The following is a 19,511-nucleotide window of genomic DNA, read 5'->3' on the forward strand; positions in this document are numbered from 1 at the left end:
TTTTCCTCTTGCAAGAAAAAAATGGTGGTTTGTTTGGAGTGGGCTTAAAAAGAAGATTGTTGTGGTGTAAAGAAACACACTGTTAATGTTTCATTTTCTCTCCTCTTCAAGGGCTTATTCATGTGTACTTCACCCAAGTTTTTATAGAAAATACTTTTTTTCCCCCAACAAAAACAAATAACACATTTGTGAGTTTACAGTCGATAAAATTGAACTTTTTTTTATGCTTTTGATTTCAGGATGTCTCAGCATTGTAGTTAAATTTCATTTTGATAATACAGGTAGTTTATTTGGATCCAAAAATTGTGTCTGCAACAATACTTGAATCTTAACTTTGGCCCTATATGTACATTTATCTGTCATTTTGATATGTTTTCCAGTTGGCTTTTCTGGCAAGATATTGCTGATGAGTGTAAAAACAGCTTGTGTGTTTGAGGTAATTAGATATTAAAGTAATCCCTTACTTTAAACATGTATTCAAGTAATCAATTACTTACATATATACATATATACATATATACATATATAATACTTATATACTTTAGTATTAACTAAAAGCCATTATTCTAAGTAATGAAGTGCTAAAATAATTCAATCATTTAGTAATTAATTTCTTAAAAACAAACTTTGGGACCTTTGAACCAATTAAGAGCATAATGACTGACCAAAGTGTTTTTTTATTTCCACAAACATTTTCTCTGCCCATTCCCATTAATACAATTATGGTCAATTGATGTCAGTGGTGCTTTTTTGGAGTTTCTGTTGACGTTCTTTCCTCTCAATTATGTGTTGACAGAATTTTATAATACACCATTCATGCTTAGCTGATACTGTATCTGTATGGTTTTGGAGTTAGACTGATTTTTTACTTTAAAGCGCCCACTTGACGCTAACAAAACTAATGCCTGGCTAGGCAGCAGCTTCATAAGATTTGTAGGTTTTGCTCTTACCAACTAATCAAAGATGATAAAAATACTTGTTACATTGTCAAATAAATGTCATGAGAATCCCTCAGTAGCAACTATATTTTAGTTGGAGGGGTTTATCAATGCCATTTTTGTTTCAGTCGTAACATCTCTTTACTAATTGTTGCTATGCACCCATTTTTCATATTGAACAAATTAAGCTTGTGTTTCAGACTCAAGCATCGTCTATACTTAGCTGGGGTCTCGCAAAAGGCTGCTAAATGTGCTATAAATCTGTTATACGTGTCCGTTTTTTGGGGGCTGGGTATTAAAACCAAAGCTCTCAAAACCTCCGACCACAGTGGAGATTTGCCAAATTTTCTGGATCTTGTTTGTATGTAGCAATCATAAACCAAAGATGTACATCATTACTCTACTCTCCAAAGTCGCCGGCGACGTTAAGAGACAGAAGTTTTTACTGATTGGACAGAATTTGGTGACACTACTTGCCATAGCGGCTTGGCATGCTTGTAAGTGAATAAAACTGCACAATACAGATTTATGTAGCAGTGTTTTTTTTCTTTCCGATAAACAAAGCCATATGTACCGATTTTGGGTTTATACACGAAGAGAGGGAGAATATGTGGGTTTATATAGCCCTGTTTATGTAGACAAGGCCTCAAACCATTGTAGCATCTCGGCCGTCCTGTGCACTGAAACAGCCGCCTCATCTTAACTTGTCTTTGTACTGCTTCCTTGAAGTCTGCGAGACGCGCCATCGTACACGCCGGCGCTCTCTTGACGTCTCTCCCCGCAGGCCAGGCCGCGGAGCGCTCGGGGCCATGTTTGCTTTGTATCCTGACGGACAGGCAGACAGAAAGAAAGACTTACCCGCGGCTAGTGATTACGTCAACGTGACACCACAGGAGTGGCGGGCAAAAAAGAGAAGTGCAAAAGGCACGGCGTGGAGATGAAATGAATAACAATGTATGCAACGTGTCTCTCCAGACCCCCGATAACCTGCACGTCAGAGCCTAGTCTCTGTGACAGGCTGGTCTTTGTGAACACTTTATCCTGCCTGTACACTTGTAAGGTAGAGCTGGGATAATCGCACCTAATCTAATTAGGCCTAAAGAGGGCCATGACTGAGGCTGGCCAGAGGCTGACCGGGCATGCACACACACACACATATCAGCAAACACAGCTCAGCAAGAAAATCCTGTTTGCATTAGAAAAATAAGGTTGTCATATTGATTATGTAGATGAGGCGCTAACTGAGGCTAACTGCTTCTCGGGCCAGCCGGTTACAGCTGACACAAGCTAAAGAGAGGAGGAAAGGATTAGGACAGGTTTAGCCGTACGGTTTCTTTCGCTACCGTTTTGCATGTACGGCTTTTCAATTCGCTGTAGGCTGATCCTCGCTGCTGCTTAGCCATTTTGTCATGCAGACTATATCACCTGTAACAGTCTTTTTGTATTTAAAATGGAAATATGTTGAAATGTCAGGTAAAAAGAAGCTTTCAGCTGAAAAGAGGGAAAACAGTCGTGATATATGACAAAAACACACAAATGAGGGTTTTGGGCAGTAACAATTGTAATAATCTATGAATTTGTTGTAGTTTTTCGATTAATCAATGAATCGGATTTAAAAAACTAGTGGTAATTTCCATTATTTTAACAAAATCAGGACTTTATTTCAAATTGACAGTGCAGAAAATGTAAATCATGAATTTAGATTCAGATCTTGATTTTGGTCTGTAATATTTGGCAAAAATAAAAATGTTGATAATTTTGTTCCAATATACAGTAGATGTCTGCATTTTTTTTCAAATGAAATATATTACATTTGTTTACTATCAAAAAAAGTATTCACTGCTGAGAGGCTGAACATTGAGAATTTTGACAATTTTCGGTTAAACTAGGTCTCGAAACGATTAATAGATTATAAAAATCAATTGTTGATAAATACTCTTTACTGCTCTAATCATGTTCATACTAATGATAGATATTCTGACAAAATATTGAAACATTTCTTTCTTTGTAAAGTTTATGCTTGTGTGGAAGTTGACAACAACCGACGTTTACGTTTCTGCTTCTAATATTAAGCACATTTTATAGTTAGTAAAATATTGCAGATTTCTCATATGTCATGGTTAATGAAATAACTGGGGGAAAAAAGACATGTATTTCATATATTGATTTTTGCAAATGTTTAAAAGACCCAGAAAATTAGTTCATTCATTATTTTTCTTGTTATTATTTTTTAAATTTATCGGTTATTGAAATTTTATTCTGCCATATATGGAATTAGAAAATATACATATTCTAACGATCTTTTACTATGTTTTTGCCCTTATGCAGTTCTTGTTTTGCTTGGTAGGAAAATGGTGGTGGTTTATGGAATGGAACATGAATTCATTTCAAAAGGAAATATTGTTATTGTTTGCGTAGATTGAGTTACGAACTTGATCACTTAATAAATTCAACGCATCTCAAGGTAACACTGTTTGTCTCAATTGTGTACTTGAAGGAGGTTTTTAGATATGTTTCTAGTAATTCCACGCTTAGTTTTCCACTCGTATTGAGTGTACAAAGATATGCAGATGTATAACATGTCTCGTGTCCTCACACACACATGCTTGTCTTCAGGTGTGCAGCCAGATTGCTATCCCCGCTTCGCAAAGACCCATGCTCTTCTCGGGCTGTGAGGGTATGATGTCCAATTGAAGGGCAGGATTGAAAGTGATTACCTTGTTAACTCCTGGCACCCGCTCCTAGCTTGAAATAGAGCTGAGCGCCAGTGACTGATTTGCAAATGAATAACCTCTCGCCCGTCCCTCTTTTTCCCCGTCTTCTCCCCCTCTTTTTTTTTTTGTCCATTTGATGCCAAGATCATCTTTTTATATTGTGCCATGACAGATGCTGTGCGGGGCTGCCATTGTTCCCCATCAGTTTTCTAGCGAGCCAAAAGATTTCCACATGTGATTTTAACACTGACAAAATCCCACCCCTCCATAGCAGCCCAGCGCTTTAGTCTTTGTGTATCAGCGCGGCAATCTCCATACTTTTCGAACAGAATGTTGGGTGGTGTCATTGTCTGCTTCTCAATAATGGAGAGGTAGCACTCTGATTAGGGAAGCCTCTAATTGGAAGATTTGAAAGGATCCTGCTTGCTATTGAAGAAACCGCAGGGAAATTGATTGCTCCCTGACGTTTCCCTTTTGCTTTTTCTTTTGTGTGCTATTGCTTTCACTCTATGAAGCTGAAAAAAAAAGTAGTCCATTTTCCTTTCCTCTTCTCTGATATGCTCCAAATGCGTTTGCGCAATAACTTTAGTCGCAATGGTAAAGTGGTAATCACAGTCTCTAAATACTTTTTAAAAAATTACTTATCTCACTCAAGGGTGAACAAAAAAAGTGTCCGTTTTTATCTTTTTTTTCTCTCTTTCGTACAGTAGGAAATATTAAAGGACAATGCATTATTGAACAGTCCATTGTTTTGCTTGTAATTAATGCCCATTTTTAAAATTAATCAGACAATTCATTTGTTATCTTTGTTTTATTCTGCCTGCTACCAGAATCTGCATCGGCTTGAAAAAACATCCATCAGTCTCATCAAGTCAAGTGAGTGGCTTCTTTGCTGGAAGCTTCGGTTCAATTCCCACTCATTCACATTGGGAATTAGTCTACACAACTTCCAATTTTTAATTAGTCACAGGGAAGTCACTGATGATGTCCAGGTAGTTGTTTGCACAAAACTAAACAAAACATCTTTTTCTTGGGTGTCGCATGGAGAATTTACAGCCCTTGATGACGGCCACTGACATTTCCCCATCTTGTTTGTTTGTCTGTGCCCTCACTTCCATTTTTGACAGAATTCCTGAGAGGTTACTATGATAGCGCCCACATAAGAATGCCATTTCAAATTCAATTGGCATCCATGTTTAAAAGGAGCTATGGTGATAGCAATCAGGTCTGAGGGGGGGATACCAGACTCCTTGTATTGTGTCCCTTGACTGCTTCATATCAAGCATTTGCCTTGTGTTAGTAAAAGGCATATGTTACTGATGGGAAATGTTTATTACAGCATGCTTTCTTTTATTTGAGTGTGAGTGCGCTTCTGCGCGTGCGGAATGCTCGGCCCCTATCCTATTGACTTTCTAATAAATATGCCTGTCGTTACATCCGCTGTCACACAACATATGAATTCTCAATGACACGCTTGACAAGTCGTGCATTTGTGGCAAATGGGCTGGGTAAGACACACACACACACACACACACACACACACACACACACACACACACACACACACACACACACACACACACACACACACACAGTCACAAATGATGTCTCTTTCGGTCCTGCTTTCTTTGGGTGATATTTTCTGTTCCCTTATCACAATATGTGACTTGAGTATGAATGCCGAAAGCCATCAAAAGGTAGATATAATTCATCAAGTTTACGAGATTAAAAAAAAAAAGTAAAGACCATTGTCATATATCCCTTTAAGAAATATGCGGAGTGATAGTTTCATTTCTTCAGTTATTTCTTTGTAATTTAATTTCTTAGCCCAGCACCACTTCATTCAAGATGTCTTCTCAATTTGGAATTTCAGCCCACTTCCATATGGCAATGACAGTGACAGTGATAATGACATCATTTGGGCTCAATCCCAGCTCTCCCGCACTCTCAAAAGACTCTTTACAACCTCAAAATAAAAAGATTAGAGTGTTCTGTGTTTTCGACCACATGTTTTGAAATGAACAAAGAGATGGAGATAACTCAACTGATTCATGAATTGTTGCTTGTCATCACCAATAGTCTCTCTCACACAGACAATCCCACAAAATAGCTGCGTCTGAGACGGAACACACATCAGCATTTATTCGCAAGGGAGAATTCAATTTTTGTGAGAAATCCGGGGAAAATAAAACAAGTCTGTTAGAGTTTTTTTTTTTTTTTTTTTTCTTTTCAGAAACACTGAAAAAAATGTTAAGGAACCTATTAAAATTCACTTGGTCTCAAACACATTAAGAGGCTAAGAAATTCAAATGACTAACTCTTTAAAATAAACAGCTGCGAAGTCATTCCAGGTCATAAAGCATTATCCTCATAAATTTGCCTGACAAAATACCAACATGTGCAAATCGGTTATCTGGGCAAAAGGCACCTAAATTAGAAAGCTTCCTGCATATATGTGCAATCACGTTTTTTTTTGTTTGGCAATCAGTTCCATCAATATTTCTTAAAAAAAAAAAAAAAAATTCAATGCCTTCAGCCCCCATCCCACTGTGGCTAACATTTGCGAGTGTCGTTGAAGATGACCTCTTCAGGTTTCATTATAATTGTTCCTTGGACATTCTGAACCAGGCTTAACAGTCAATTGTTTTCACTCTGTATTCATTTTATTTTATTCAAAGGTCTGGAATATATGGGTTGTATTTTCTCACGCCTATTATTGCCGATCAATTGAATAGTATCACTTGATCAAGTCTCTTCTAACATTTCCAACTAAGAAAAATTGACCAAAAAAAAATGCATGCATCATACCCGATGATATCATATTGGATCAATTTCAGTATCAGGCTGCATTATCGGTATTTTATCGGAAATGAAACAGTTGTATCGGCCAGGACAGCACAACTTTACAGTGTTGACACTGTGGAGTTGTTTTTGTGCAATTGCTCATCCATGTAGATTGTTTCATGTAGTGTGTCAGTTTAAACACAGATATGTGTCATCTGAAATGGAGAAGCACTGAATCACAACCGTCACTCGAATGTTCAGAGTAAATCCAACCTAAAAGATCTTTATGAATAGGTAAGTGAAGCAGACCAAAGGGAACTCTAAGGAAGTGGTGACAGTTTGATAGATCCAGCCACTGTGTTAAGTGGTCAGTATTGACCTGGGCATTGCTTAGTTTGTTTGTCCCGCTTCACCTCATTGACCATCGTGATTAACATCAGCACACTTACATTTGTCACTTCCTGTTCTTTTAGAAATAAATTGTTTTCTTTTCTTTAGCCGTTGCTCGCTTCGAAAAATGGCCGACCCCCGAGATGGATAAAAGTGGATGAATTAAGTTAAAAAAAAGTGTTTCTTTTACATGTTTGCGAAATACATTTATTTTAACATGTAACATGTAGTAACCTCATGAGTCTAAAAACTTTTTGCCATATTAGGAAGATTTTTTGTGTTTGCTTTTCCAGGTTGCTTTTGCGCAACTTGCATTTTGCGCATATCTGCGGGTAATGGAAACGTGTTAAAAAGGTTTTTTGTAATTAAAATCAGATGTCAATAAATGGTGAACATGTCACAAGTTAAGTTTCTGAACTAGACTTTAAATGTAACATATGAACTTCTTGAATGTTCAAAGTGAATTCAGATTTGTGATGTAACATCCTCAAGTGATTTTTAAACACTCATTATGTCAAGCTAATCGTATCGTAGCATATACCATCACTCTGCCTCCCTAATTCCTGGTTATTTATTCTCTTCCATTTTCTGCTTCGGCGGCGAGCCAGCTGTGTAATGCGCCGCAATGGTTGTAATGAGCAAGGCCGCCGTGTCTCCCAGGCCTTGTGCTACACCGACCATTACTATCTGGCCTGCCTTTGCTACAAATTGGATGAACAGGCACTGACACATTTTCAATATTATTACATTAAACCAAGTGGATTTTGATTGATAACCTAATATGGGCCTAATGCAAAACATCAATCATGGCAAGTATATTAATTATTTAATATTGTGGCGTAATTCAGAAATCAATACTGCTGCTGCGTGGAAAGGCACAGAGGAGGAAGGAGGGGTGAGGACAGCAAGAGGATGAGCAGAAACTGCGAGCTTGCTCCCTCAAGACTTCATCACATGATGTGATGTTTTGAACTCAATATGTGTGTAAAATAGATTACCTTCACTCCCCTACATGAGGTCAGGACAACATTTAAAATGAGTTCCTGATTAAATGCCATTAAAAATGTGTTTTCTAATCAAGAAATGATATGTGGCAAAAAAAAAAAAAAAGTCGAAGAAAGTGAAAGGATGCTTGACGAGGAGGAGGAGGAGGGATGGGAGCGTGTCCGTGTCTCCCCTGTGTTAAATTGTTTCCCGCTAATTGCGCTTCATTAGTGGATTACACACACTGTCACCACGGTAACAAATGTCTCGCTGTCTGCCCGCCGAGCGCCCCGCCATGTGTAATAAATGTGGCGGGCTGTTTGTCACAATGTAATGTAATTACAGTCCAGATGAAGTTGGCCTTAAGTGGTTGACTTTGTGCTGCCAGAAACACTGAATAAACAACAAGCGGTCTTTCATGGTTACCTTTTTGACCCTTTATTTTCTTTGCTGCTTTATAGTTTCCTAATTTCCCTCAATGGAAGTTATCCACACATTGATCTGCTAATCTTCTACAAATAAACACCTTCCTCAAACAGACCTCGCCCTTTTGGCCCTTGGGAGAAAAAGGATACAAATTTGTCATTATCGGCGCTTATAGATGATACTGCTCATATAGGAGCAGCGTTGTTTCCTTTTGAACGATGCTGCTAATCAAAACAGCAGCACACTCAGGAACAAAAAATAGATTATTTTCTTTTGGACTGATTGCCCAAAATGACTAATCTTGTCTCACCTAGGGTTGCAGCTATCAAATATTTTGAGTTTCAGATATCCTACTGAAAAGTCGGCTAATTGGGTATTCCAGTTTTGCGATGTTTTGTGCAAACACTCTAAAATGAATGCACACTATATTGAATTAGAGGTTTATATGCTCATTTTAAGCCTTGTAAATGACATAATATATATTTTACATCAGAATTAATGCTATTCTAACATATGTGGGAAACAATTGTTCTGAGTTATGCGGTTGTAAGCCCTTAGCATCCTTAATAAGCATAATTAACAATTAAACTTGATTTCACGACATCTTATGTTGTTGACATCAGTTATGAGTCAAGTAAGCTGTGACACACTGCAAGGATTTACTTCAAAATACAAGCTTACTAAGGGATGTATTGATTGTCCATTTGGGAAGTTAACGTTTATTTTGAAGTTGTTGCTGTAATTAGCTTGACTATTTCTTGGCAATTTATACTCATCAATCAAATCAAAGCTAAAAAAAAATACCTGCTGCATTTTTTCGAATAGGGGAACATACCCAAGGACTCGTTTCAACCCAACTCTTACCCTTGAGGCTCGTTGAGGGTGACTTCGGCCCAAATACGACGGCTTTGCTTGAGAAAGAAAAGTAAATGTCTTTTCTCTATTCTCTTTTTTTCAGAGGTTAACTGGCAGTCATTGAAATTGTGCCGGCTCATAGACGCCCTCATTTCAGTACATCTAATTACACTGTCCAGGGTGCATGCTATTGCTGCATATCTTCATTGTGGTCCTTTTTATCAATCTTGCTATCTTCGTATCATTCCATCAGACCTTATTTGAAATTAATGATGTGGGAATGACCGCATTTATGGAGGTCGGTGTGATGGATAGATAGATGGATGGATTTTGGGGAGGAAAGGGTAAGGGATGGTTGGGGTGTATTAGACAGTATGTAATTTTAGAGATGGTATAGATTTACACTGTGATGCTGCTGGCTGCATTAGCAACTGAAGCCTGTCGATAAGCCTTGCCTTCTCTTCATGCGCGGACACACACGCACGCACACACACTCACACACAGTTGTCAGTAATGGGGACCAGAGTTGGTCGGGGGTGCTGGTATCGGAGGCTGTTTGTATTCTCTTGATCTTTTGATTTCCACTGCTGCAAATTTGAAATATGCCAAAATTGCATCTATTATTTACTGCCAATTTGCCTTTCCCTCCCCCAACCTCCCACACGCACACATTTCCAAGCTTGCCATTCTTCCGCTTCTACTGTTTATTATCCGTACATTTTTTATTATGAATAATTGTAGGCTTAATTTTAATCTTTCCATGGTTGTAAGCTTTCCACAGGTTTGACTAGACTCATACAAAATAACAAGGTAGACAACTTGTACACTTTTGACGATGACATGTAGCTTGCATCTTGTCTGCTCGCTTTAAAACTTTACTAGTAATGCTTGCTGTTTTATTGTTCAGAGTATGGCTCAAAATAACCCACTTAACAGATAATTTGTGTCTTATTATTTTAGCTAATTTTTTGAAGCACATGTTGCTTGGTATCAAATTAATCAGAAATGTAAAATGTTTCTGAACATTTTATGATTCATTAGAGGCACAGTAAAGACAGAGCTAGCTAAATTGTTGGTGAATTAGTTTTTAGAAGGTAGGGTCACTACTTGCGAGCATCCAGCAGAGGTGCTATTGAGCTCAAGCTCAACTGGCAAAGCAAAACAGGAGCAACATGACATCAGTTATGGGAGGTTGTGATACGTCCACACAACAATGTTATTCTGCTCACCACTCAAGCATAGAGTACAAGGGAGAATATTAAATGAAAAACATGATTGTTTACTATGAGTGAACTCTACTTATAGTGTGTAAATGTGCTTTTGTGTTGCAGGAATGCTGAGAGCATGAAAGCAGCATTGGAACATCTGGTAAGATCTGTTTAATATATAAATATATATATATATATATATATATATATATATATATATATATATATATATTAATGTGTGTGTGTATGCGTGTGTGTGTGTGTATACACACGCACACATCTGTGTAATCAGAATGACCTTAAATTGCCTTAAAATGCTTTGAGCGACAGTTATAGAGCAAATCTTAACTTGAAATGACAATTACAATAATCGTACCATTCAAAGTTTTCAAAGCCCTGAAATGCACACACACTGCCACACGGTCTACACACGCACCAATGAAAGTGAGAGTCCGCTGGAAACGCTCTCATGGGGCAGAATCTGAAAATTTAATGTCCATTTTTAGGCTTTCTTTCTTCCTTGCTTTAATACGAGGTCACAGTGCCATGCAACAAAGCTAAAAGGTTCTGGCTCCTCTTTTTGGGTGGGAAAGAACCAAGGTTTTCCTTTTGGCCCCTTATTCCACAGGATGAATTATAGACGGGGGTCAGCGAGGGTCCTGGTTCTCGGCGGATGTCGCACGCCCTGGCCCCCTGCATACTAAACTCCGCACACACATGCAGACATGCACACACACTGAGTGTACTACGCAAATGACCCTGAATATGCCACAATGACGGCCAACCTCTAAGTTTACGCTTTCGAACTGCATTGCAGCATATGGCTGAAGAATTGACCTCAGCCTTTTTGTTCCATCTCTACCACAAATGATCATTTATGTGTGTTCTTACGCTTACGTGTTAATTCTCACATTTCTGACCGTGTTGGGACAGAGCAGTAATGTGGGAAATGACCTGCTTTTTGCTCCCGCAGTACAGGATACAAGATACCCGTGCAGGCATTTCATTCACTGCGCTGCAACACAACCTCAGTGGGACTAATGGTGAACCAACACTGTTGACATATTCGTTCATAAAACCCAGACAAAACCTGTGTTAAGATGAATATGCATCCTTGGAATCAGACTGCGTTTGCACCTTTCTTGATACTGAAATGTATTAAGTGCTGATCAAAATCCCTCTATCAAGCATCATGTTAAGGAATTACTATAAATCTCAAAGGATAAGATGGTTTGTACAACCATAGCAAGTTACAGAGAGCAGATCTGAACAAGTGCATGGAAACGATGATATCCAATAATGCAGTCTCCATAAAAGGTCATGTGAATAATTTAAGAGTGGTTTACGTGCATTAACAATATTAATCACTTTGCGTATAGCCTTCAGCGCACAAGATATACTCAGCTTAAAAGACTACATTATAAATGCAGCTTCTATAAACTATAAAAAAGTTATATGCAGTTACTGAAGAGTAGTTTAAGACAGTGTGTCCCAACATTTTTGTTTGTTTTTTTGATGACAACACTGTACTGGGCAAGAAATCAAATTAATTTGATTAATTTGTCAATTAATTCATAAAAATCAAAGATTTGAAAATTCACTTAATCATGATGTCGAAGTTTTGTGAAAGTGGCAGAATGCTGGACCAGTAGTTTACAAGACACGTTACAATACATAATAACTACTTAACTCATTCAGTGCCAACCCTCCTTCACGCTTACACTTGATGAATAAATAACTAAATACCTTCACATTGAATATGTAGACTAATGAAAGATATGTAAAAATACGTCTCTGGGCTAGAATATTTATAAAACTTTGGAACTACTTTTGTACTGGTGTCTCTTGGTGTATTTTATTCAACTTCTAGAAGATTTCTTGTGTAAGATCATCATAATTCACTGCATATAATAACACACATTCATATAAAACTTAACAAAATAAAGGCATACAGTGTTTTGCAAAGCAGTTTCTATAATACAATTTAGCAATAAATTGCTTCGTGTTCCAATTAATTTGCTCTTAATTTGTTAATAAATTGTACTGTTCGCGTAACCGAATTAAAAATTAGATCGTAAAATCTCACACCCCCTTGACGCCCGAAGTCCCTTCCTGTACCTGCATTTGAATAATAACAAAAAAATATTACGGTGATTTTTTTTTTTTCAATGTGTCGTAGAGCATTCATTCGATCATGATTTTAATCTATTTTAGTTCAAGTAGTAAACTCAACAAACATTTAAAGGTTAGACTTATTAAAACATGAAACGTGTGGGAACTATTTAGACAGCAATAATTCTGTATACACAGATTTTAAATCAGTTTTTAAGTAAAATTAACATTCATAGTTGGGACCTGCTTAAATGTCAAAATTACTTCATTCAATCCCAAAGATTTTTCAATTTTTAATGATTTGTTTTGTTTTTTTGTTTATCAGATTGAAAGAGGGTTGGAAAATGGTGGGCACTGAATGAGTTTTTTATTAGTTAGTAACTTTTATGACTATGCCTTGTAAACCAAACCAATTCATGCAGCATTTTTCAACTTTTGCAAAACATTGACTTCACTATTTATAGTAGCTAATTTTTACATCTTTAAGGTTCAAAATCTGTTTTAAAATGACTAATTTATTTGATTGATTGCCCAGCCCTAACTAGTGGGTATATAGATAGGCAGAATTAGTAATCCTGTCATGGTACGGTTAAACAATTACAAATTGCGGTATTGAGACAGAGCATCTTTTAGAGCCGAGGTCGTATTTTGAGTAAAAATATGGTAGTGAATCGCCGACCGTCACAAGTAATTTTTGATGGGGATCTGATTAGATTGTATGTTTAATCTGATTTTTAACAAACAAATGATAACGTGCAGTAGCATTTGAGTCATCGTCGCTTCCCTGCAGGCGCTTGTTTTCGAACACTCGGGTATATTTTTAACATTACATTGCATTTTAACTTTACACACACACAGTGATAAAAGTACACATCCGTTCCTTTATCGCTGTATATTTTAGTGCAAAATGTCTCCAGGAATTCAACCCCTGCGACTGCGGCGGCACGTTTGAATTTATGGGTGTGTTTATGCTTATAGGGAGATTGCACCCCGGCACTCCGCTGCCTGGGGAGCTCGGTGCTCTTGATTACGACTCCGGGCTGGGAACAGTAAATAATGGAGCATGTTTTCCCCCCTGAGGAAGACTTGTAGAAGTGTTCAAAATGTTGTTCCCCCTCAGTCGCTCACATAAACATCCCAGCAGATTTCCAAACAGGCATTTATGACTCTCTGCTGATGTACTGCTCTCCAGATGAGCACGTCAACCCAACTAAGCCGGAGACATATTATTCCTTTAGATCCCTGTCTTGAAACTGTTGGAATAAAACCATCACTCTCTTTTATTAATCAATCTGTATTGTTTGAGCTTTCTTCTTAATAGCATCCTTATTTTAGGAAGGCTTTTCAAAATGTGCAATGATTAGAACACCATCCAAAATCTTTGAATAGTTCAGCTTGTCTTGGTTTTGATCTTTTTTTAGTTTTTCTTTCAAACTGCTCCCCCTCCCTCTTCGTTCATATGAAGGTTTTCTTAATTAATTGTGCTGTGGTCTCAATGAGGAGGTCGTTGTTGAAGTCAATGTTTTATTAACATTTTAGCATGCGTGTCGTAGGAGCTTCAAGAGAGGTTAATGACTGTATCAAAACAAAGTTGAACTGCTGAGGCACATAATAGAGAGTTGGCAAATAGAGTTGTCAAAATTAATCAATTAAGAAATAATCGATTATCAGTTTAAAAGACAACTATTACATAATCGAGTAATCCTTTGGGTGAATGTTTCACTTAAAATGGTCAAAATATTATGATTTCAGAGTCAGCAATACATGATCTTTTGTGTTTAATCAAAATGAGATATTTACAAAAATCTGGATTTACTATGGCTGGACCAGTAACTCAATCAGTTTCAAAAGGTTTGATGAGTATAACCCCAGTTCCTCTCATTTGACTGGTTAATTATTGTTTAGTTGTTGCTTTTTCCACTAAACAATACTAATTAAAAAGTAATTGGTTAATCAACAGTCACTGGGGGGAATAAGAAATGACCGTATGTCTGATTATTGGTTGATTAGATTAAATAATACATAATTGACACCTATTAAAAGGCTTCGCGAGGAAACAAATGTTATTTTGCTCATCATTTTTTTAATTAATCTGCCAATCAACTCGTACTATGTATTTATTTCTGCCAAAAATCAGCATCAACCTAAAATAAATTCTATATCGGAAAGGACATACAGTGGCTTGGATAAGTTTTAATTTCACATTGTCCAAACGCTTGGTATTTTAGCCTCACAACAGTGAATTTTAACAAATCTCTGTAGTCTTCCACAAAAGAAAACCAATTATCTTACAGATATCTCCAATGTCATTTTCCCTAGGACAAATTATGTCACTTTTGGAATTACTCAATACAGATACCTAGTATTCAGCCACTATCATATACTAGTGAATTATGGATAGCTCTTACTGAGTTGTTTATCTGTAACTCCAATTTGAGATATTTGCAACAGCATTTTGACCTGTCCTAATTCTTTAGATAATGCCCTAATCCCGTTTCCTTGGAGTCTCTCCGTCCCTCTTGCCTGGCTCAAGTCCACTCGCTTGAACGTGGTGCTTGAACGTGGTTGGCTGGGCCGTACCATGTGGACGGAATTAACATGAACGGGATTGGTCTGTGCATTTCCTGTGCGCATACCTTTCCTTCTGTAAATATGAACTTTTTGTCAAAGTTATTGAAAAAGCGGGACTGGAGGCTATAGACCTGCTTGTACATTAGACGGTTTGTGTGCCTATATATAATGTGATTTAAGATTAAATCAGCTGTATTTTGGCGCTTTGATAATACAGTATTATTTCTCCAAAACAGTCAGTTGTTGCTGCCGTTTAGTGGGGATTTATAATTTGCATGTGAAGACATTTGTTGTATTGTGTGTTTAGTTGTCATGTCTCGCATGTGAATGTGAGAGAACAAAGAGTAAAAAGAGTAAAAATAATTGCTCCCAGTGCATCGCGTTTAGCTCTGTGCTTTTATACAGACGCAGAGAAGCAAGAGCACTTGAGTATGACTCCAATGATGCTTTGCTCCTCTCAGAAGAACAAGAAGAGAAATCGTAGCGAAAAAGGTAGCCCCGCAGCTGCTAATGACTCCATGCGGTTTATAGAATGAGGCGGAAAAAGAGACATGCGCTTTTTCGGTACGTTACGACTCGGTCTCGTCATGATCGCAGGTTCACTCTGCAGCTCTGCTTGAGTGTTCTGCTAGGCACATTGCCAGGGGACACATACAAGTACAAGAGTAAGGAGACCAGGGTGTGGGTATGGGATATGGAAGACTTCTTGGAAGGGAAAAAGTATTCTCAAACAAAAGCACAGGTCAACCTCAAAGTTAAAACATTTTACACCTACAAAAGAAACACATTAAATGCTCCAACAGGATAGTGCTAAAGAGGAACAAAAAGTGATAAAATCCTACGCAAAGGCAACAAATAACTGACACTACTTTTTTTTATCACATCACTAAAGCTGCAACTATTTCATGGGGCCTCAAGTTATAAACTGGATTCTATGAGCCCATGTGGCATCTTATACGTGTATAAATCAAGCTAATGTTTCCCATTGAAATGAATGAAAATGCAACTCATCTGTTCCGGCCACATAACTACGTGATACTTACTTTTTAGCTGTTTTCTGAGTTTGGTCATGTGACATTTGCATCGTAATTGATCATTACCTGAGGAACTGTGATGTTGTTTTCAATCGATAAGTTGCAAAATGGCTGCCTCGAGAAAACAGGTGCAAATTTAGCTTGTGTATGTCTTGTGACATCCAAGTCAACTCTTTGCACAACTTCCTTGCATTGCTCACCTAATCATCGCTCATAAAAATGGAGAGTTGCTTTGTTTTATATGACAGATCTTCAGAATGATCTTATACACAAATTTAATGAAATATATGGTGTTTTGGATTTATTTGTACTAAATAATGACACCATTGTAAACAACTATTGTAAATGGTTAGGGTAATGGGCAATTTTGCAGATTATTTTTGTTAGATAATAGATGATCGATTGGTCAGTTGGTCTGATTTTGCTTTTAGGTTTTTTTTATGTTTTTTGTTGTTAAATGTTATAATTGATTTTGGCATACTGATCCACAGGAAAAAAAATAAAATCATGCTGCATCCAAAATTATAGGTGTTCTCAAAACGCTGTGTTTAATTTCGTTGGTAAGTTAAAAATGATTGCCAACCTTTTAACCCCTTTCCATCAAAACACAGTTCACTGCTTTTTAAATGTTTCTTTTAATAAACACAAAATTAGTGTCAGGACACAGGCTTGTCTTGCTTCTCACACCTAGTTTGACTTGAGCCATGCTTGATTGCATCCCTCGGTGAGTTGAAGAGTTTACTGAGTGGTAACCTGGTTGTCCTCATGACAGACAGGGACGGGCAGCTGCGGAAGGCACAGACTCCGTGAGGGAATTCAACAAGGCATCATACTGAGGGTGACCCCAAGTGCAAGAACTTTGGGCAAATTCAAAGATTTTCCAAAACCAACATGTTGCATTCTTTTTTTTTTTTTTTTTTTTTTTTTGTGAGGTGGTCCTTTTTTGTGTGAAAATCATTCCAGAGGATAAAGAGGTGAAGACAGTTCTATAGGGATAACAGAGATAAAAGGGGGCTGGAGGAGACTGGCTGTTGATAATCAGTAAACAGATTTCCATGCTTATTACGCTAATGATTTCATGATATTTGATGTGGCGTTGGGGGAGCTGTAGAGCGCGAGGCGGCAACAGAGGTTTCTCATCTGGACGTGGTGGCTAAATGATGGCGTAATTTGAGTGACACCTCCCCACCCCCAAGCCCCCAACCTGGACCAGGCCTGCATGTAATTGCATGTCATTCTGACACACAAACAGGCATTAGAACATGATATACATACACACACAACTTGTTTCTCCTTTGCATATACGCACCCACAACTGCAGTCCCCTCCAAAATACAACCTCCCTAAACAAAAGAATGATTGCATTAATTTCCAAATGATGACATTAGATTAGGCGTGGCGGTGTCATATTTCAAAAAGTGTTGAGAACTACTCCCTTACTGTATGTGCTTCATCTTAATGCTATCGCTGGATGTCAAGGGCATGGAGGAAATTAAATCGGAAAGTGCAGATAGACCAAAGAAGATATTATCTCTGGATGATTGCAGTTTTGATAGGTATTCCCGTGAATTTCATTTTCTCCGGATGGAGAGGAGATGAGTTAGCCCGCAGATTTGCTCATTTTTCTTCTACATGATTTATGTGAGTTGAGTGTAAACCCTTCCTCGACCCCCCCTTCCCACTTTTGTCAAGAGATCATATACATGCATGTACACACACTTCTTTGAGTTGCATCTTGTTTGTAGCGCTTTACAAGCGCATATATTCGTACTTTTCATGTAGCTGTGGGTTAGTAAACCGCACGATGTTGCCGTTGTGTGTTAACACGCGTGTTTGGTGTGTGTGGTGAGATAGCGACAGAGCCATCCGAGCGGGGAACCGTTCCTGGGGGAGACGGGCGGGAGAGTCTCATTACTCAGACTTGTTTACATTCTAAATACGTAATGAAATCTTGTTGGTAATAATGACGGGAATAAAAGTTTGGGAAATTGTAAAAGTGGTGAAGTTTGAGAAATGAGGCTCGGCCCGTGAAATAGCATTTGGGGGCAGGAAACGACGTTATTATGCACTGCTCCTGCCTGCCTGAGACATGAAGATGAACTGCTGGCGGGCCATAAAATGCTGTTAGCCCAAGCCTGAAGTATGGCACATTGTAAAAGAGCCCTGATGCCATATTGACAATATATATAAAAGTATAGCCATACACAACATTATTTTTCATATACGATGAGCTCAGAAACAGCAGCTCGCTCCCCCAATACGTACACTGATAGGCAGATTTCCCCCCCTCCCCTCCCAATAAAATATCCAAATAAACATATTGCCATGGAACCCATCTCTGCCCTGATCTTATAGACCTTGATATTAAAAACAGAAATATTACATTTTCTTGGAGCTCTGTTTTCGCCTGTCCTCTTTTGGCTTTGACGAATATCTGTTTGTCGGTGAGGAGGAAGACGAGGCAGAGGAAGGCCGTGCTATATTATGCTATATAATGAGAAGACTATTGAGTACCATCTTCACTATAAAGAGATAGTTATGGGAGCCATGGACCATTATTTTCTGTCAATAAGCCGTTGCAATATGGAAGTAATGGTAACAGCAGTATAGCATTAAGATTGATGTTACACTCAATGTTTAGATGAGCATTGTTTCCATCTAACTTATGTGATGAGCATATAGCCACTGCACTTAGTCCTATTTGACTTTTAAAGCAAGGTTTCTCATGATTGGAACATTTGGAATCATTGGTTCAACCAGTTTCATAATAATAATTAGTTATTAATTAAGTAGCTGTAGTAGATGTCCTCTTTCCCAGGAGATTCAAAGGTGTAATCCTTTTGACTACGAAGAAAATAATGAGCACTCACATTCACACTCATCGGTTATTTAAAGGCTAAGTCAAGTCAAAAATTTTACTTGGTTTTTACTTGCGGAATACGAATTAAGCAGAAAAATCCACCCGTTCTTATCCACCTCATGGGCCACTTTGCCACTCACTGGAGACTGAAAATGACATCACAGTGTCCCAGATCTTAGTTTACTCCTGTGGGTGATACGAGGTCAGAACGTCATGGATTAACAGCTTGACTTGTCTTTCTCCTGCAACTGTTGCTCCCGACTCCCGATACAAACACCACCAAGCGATACAAATAATAGCAACTTGTTCTGAAGTCATGTTCAGTCACTCGCCAATTCAGGGCGCTAACAAATTACTTAATCACACTGACACTGACCTGTAGCATTTATTGCCAGTGTTTACTGGTGGCTTGGGCTGCGTCTAGCATAGGTTAGCCGCTAGCTAGCAGTGCTCAAGTGCTCCAAAAGGCTGGCGTAATAGTGGAGATAAATCAGACGTTTTTCTAATGCCACCTCCTAATATTTGTGGGACCACTGACTAATGACAGGTCAAACTGTGACAATTCCCTTTTTCAATGTCTCTTTTCACAGGCAAGCAATGAAGAGTTAACTCATTAACTGCCATTAACATCTACT

The 19,511-nt window shown here is 38.1% G+C and overlaps 1 protein-coding gene across 2 annotated transcripts in view; it reads left to right on the forward strand.

The window, feature by feature from the left end:
• The window catches only part of rsrc1 (arginine/serine-rich coiled-coil 1), a 124,382-nt gene that overhangs the window by 33,271 nt on the left and 71,600 nt on the right, over positions 1 to 19,511 (forward strand). For both annotated transcript variants that reach the window (XM_088427778.1, XM_088427779.1), the window contains exon 5: positions 10,423 to 10,459. In XM_088427778.1, the coding sequence (XP_088283904.1) occupies positions 10,423 to 10,459 (37 nt within the window). The remainder of the gene's footprint in view (positions 1 to 10,422; positions 10,460 to 19,511) is intronic.

Source organism: Hippichthys cyanospilos, chromosome 11 (assembly GCF_059441005.1).
Source record: "Hippichthys cyanospilos isolate Australia breed blue-spotted pipefish chromosome 11, RoL_Hcya_1.0, whole genome shotgun sequence".
NCBI classification, from domain to species: Eukaryota; Metazoa; Chordata; class Actinopteri; order Syngnathiformes; family Syngnathidae; genus Hippichthys; species Hippichthys cyanospilos.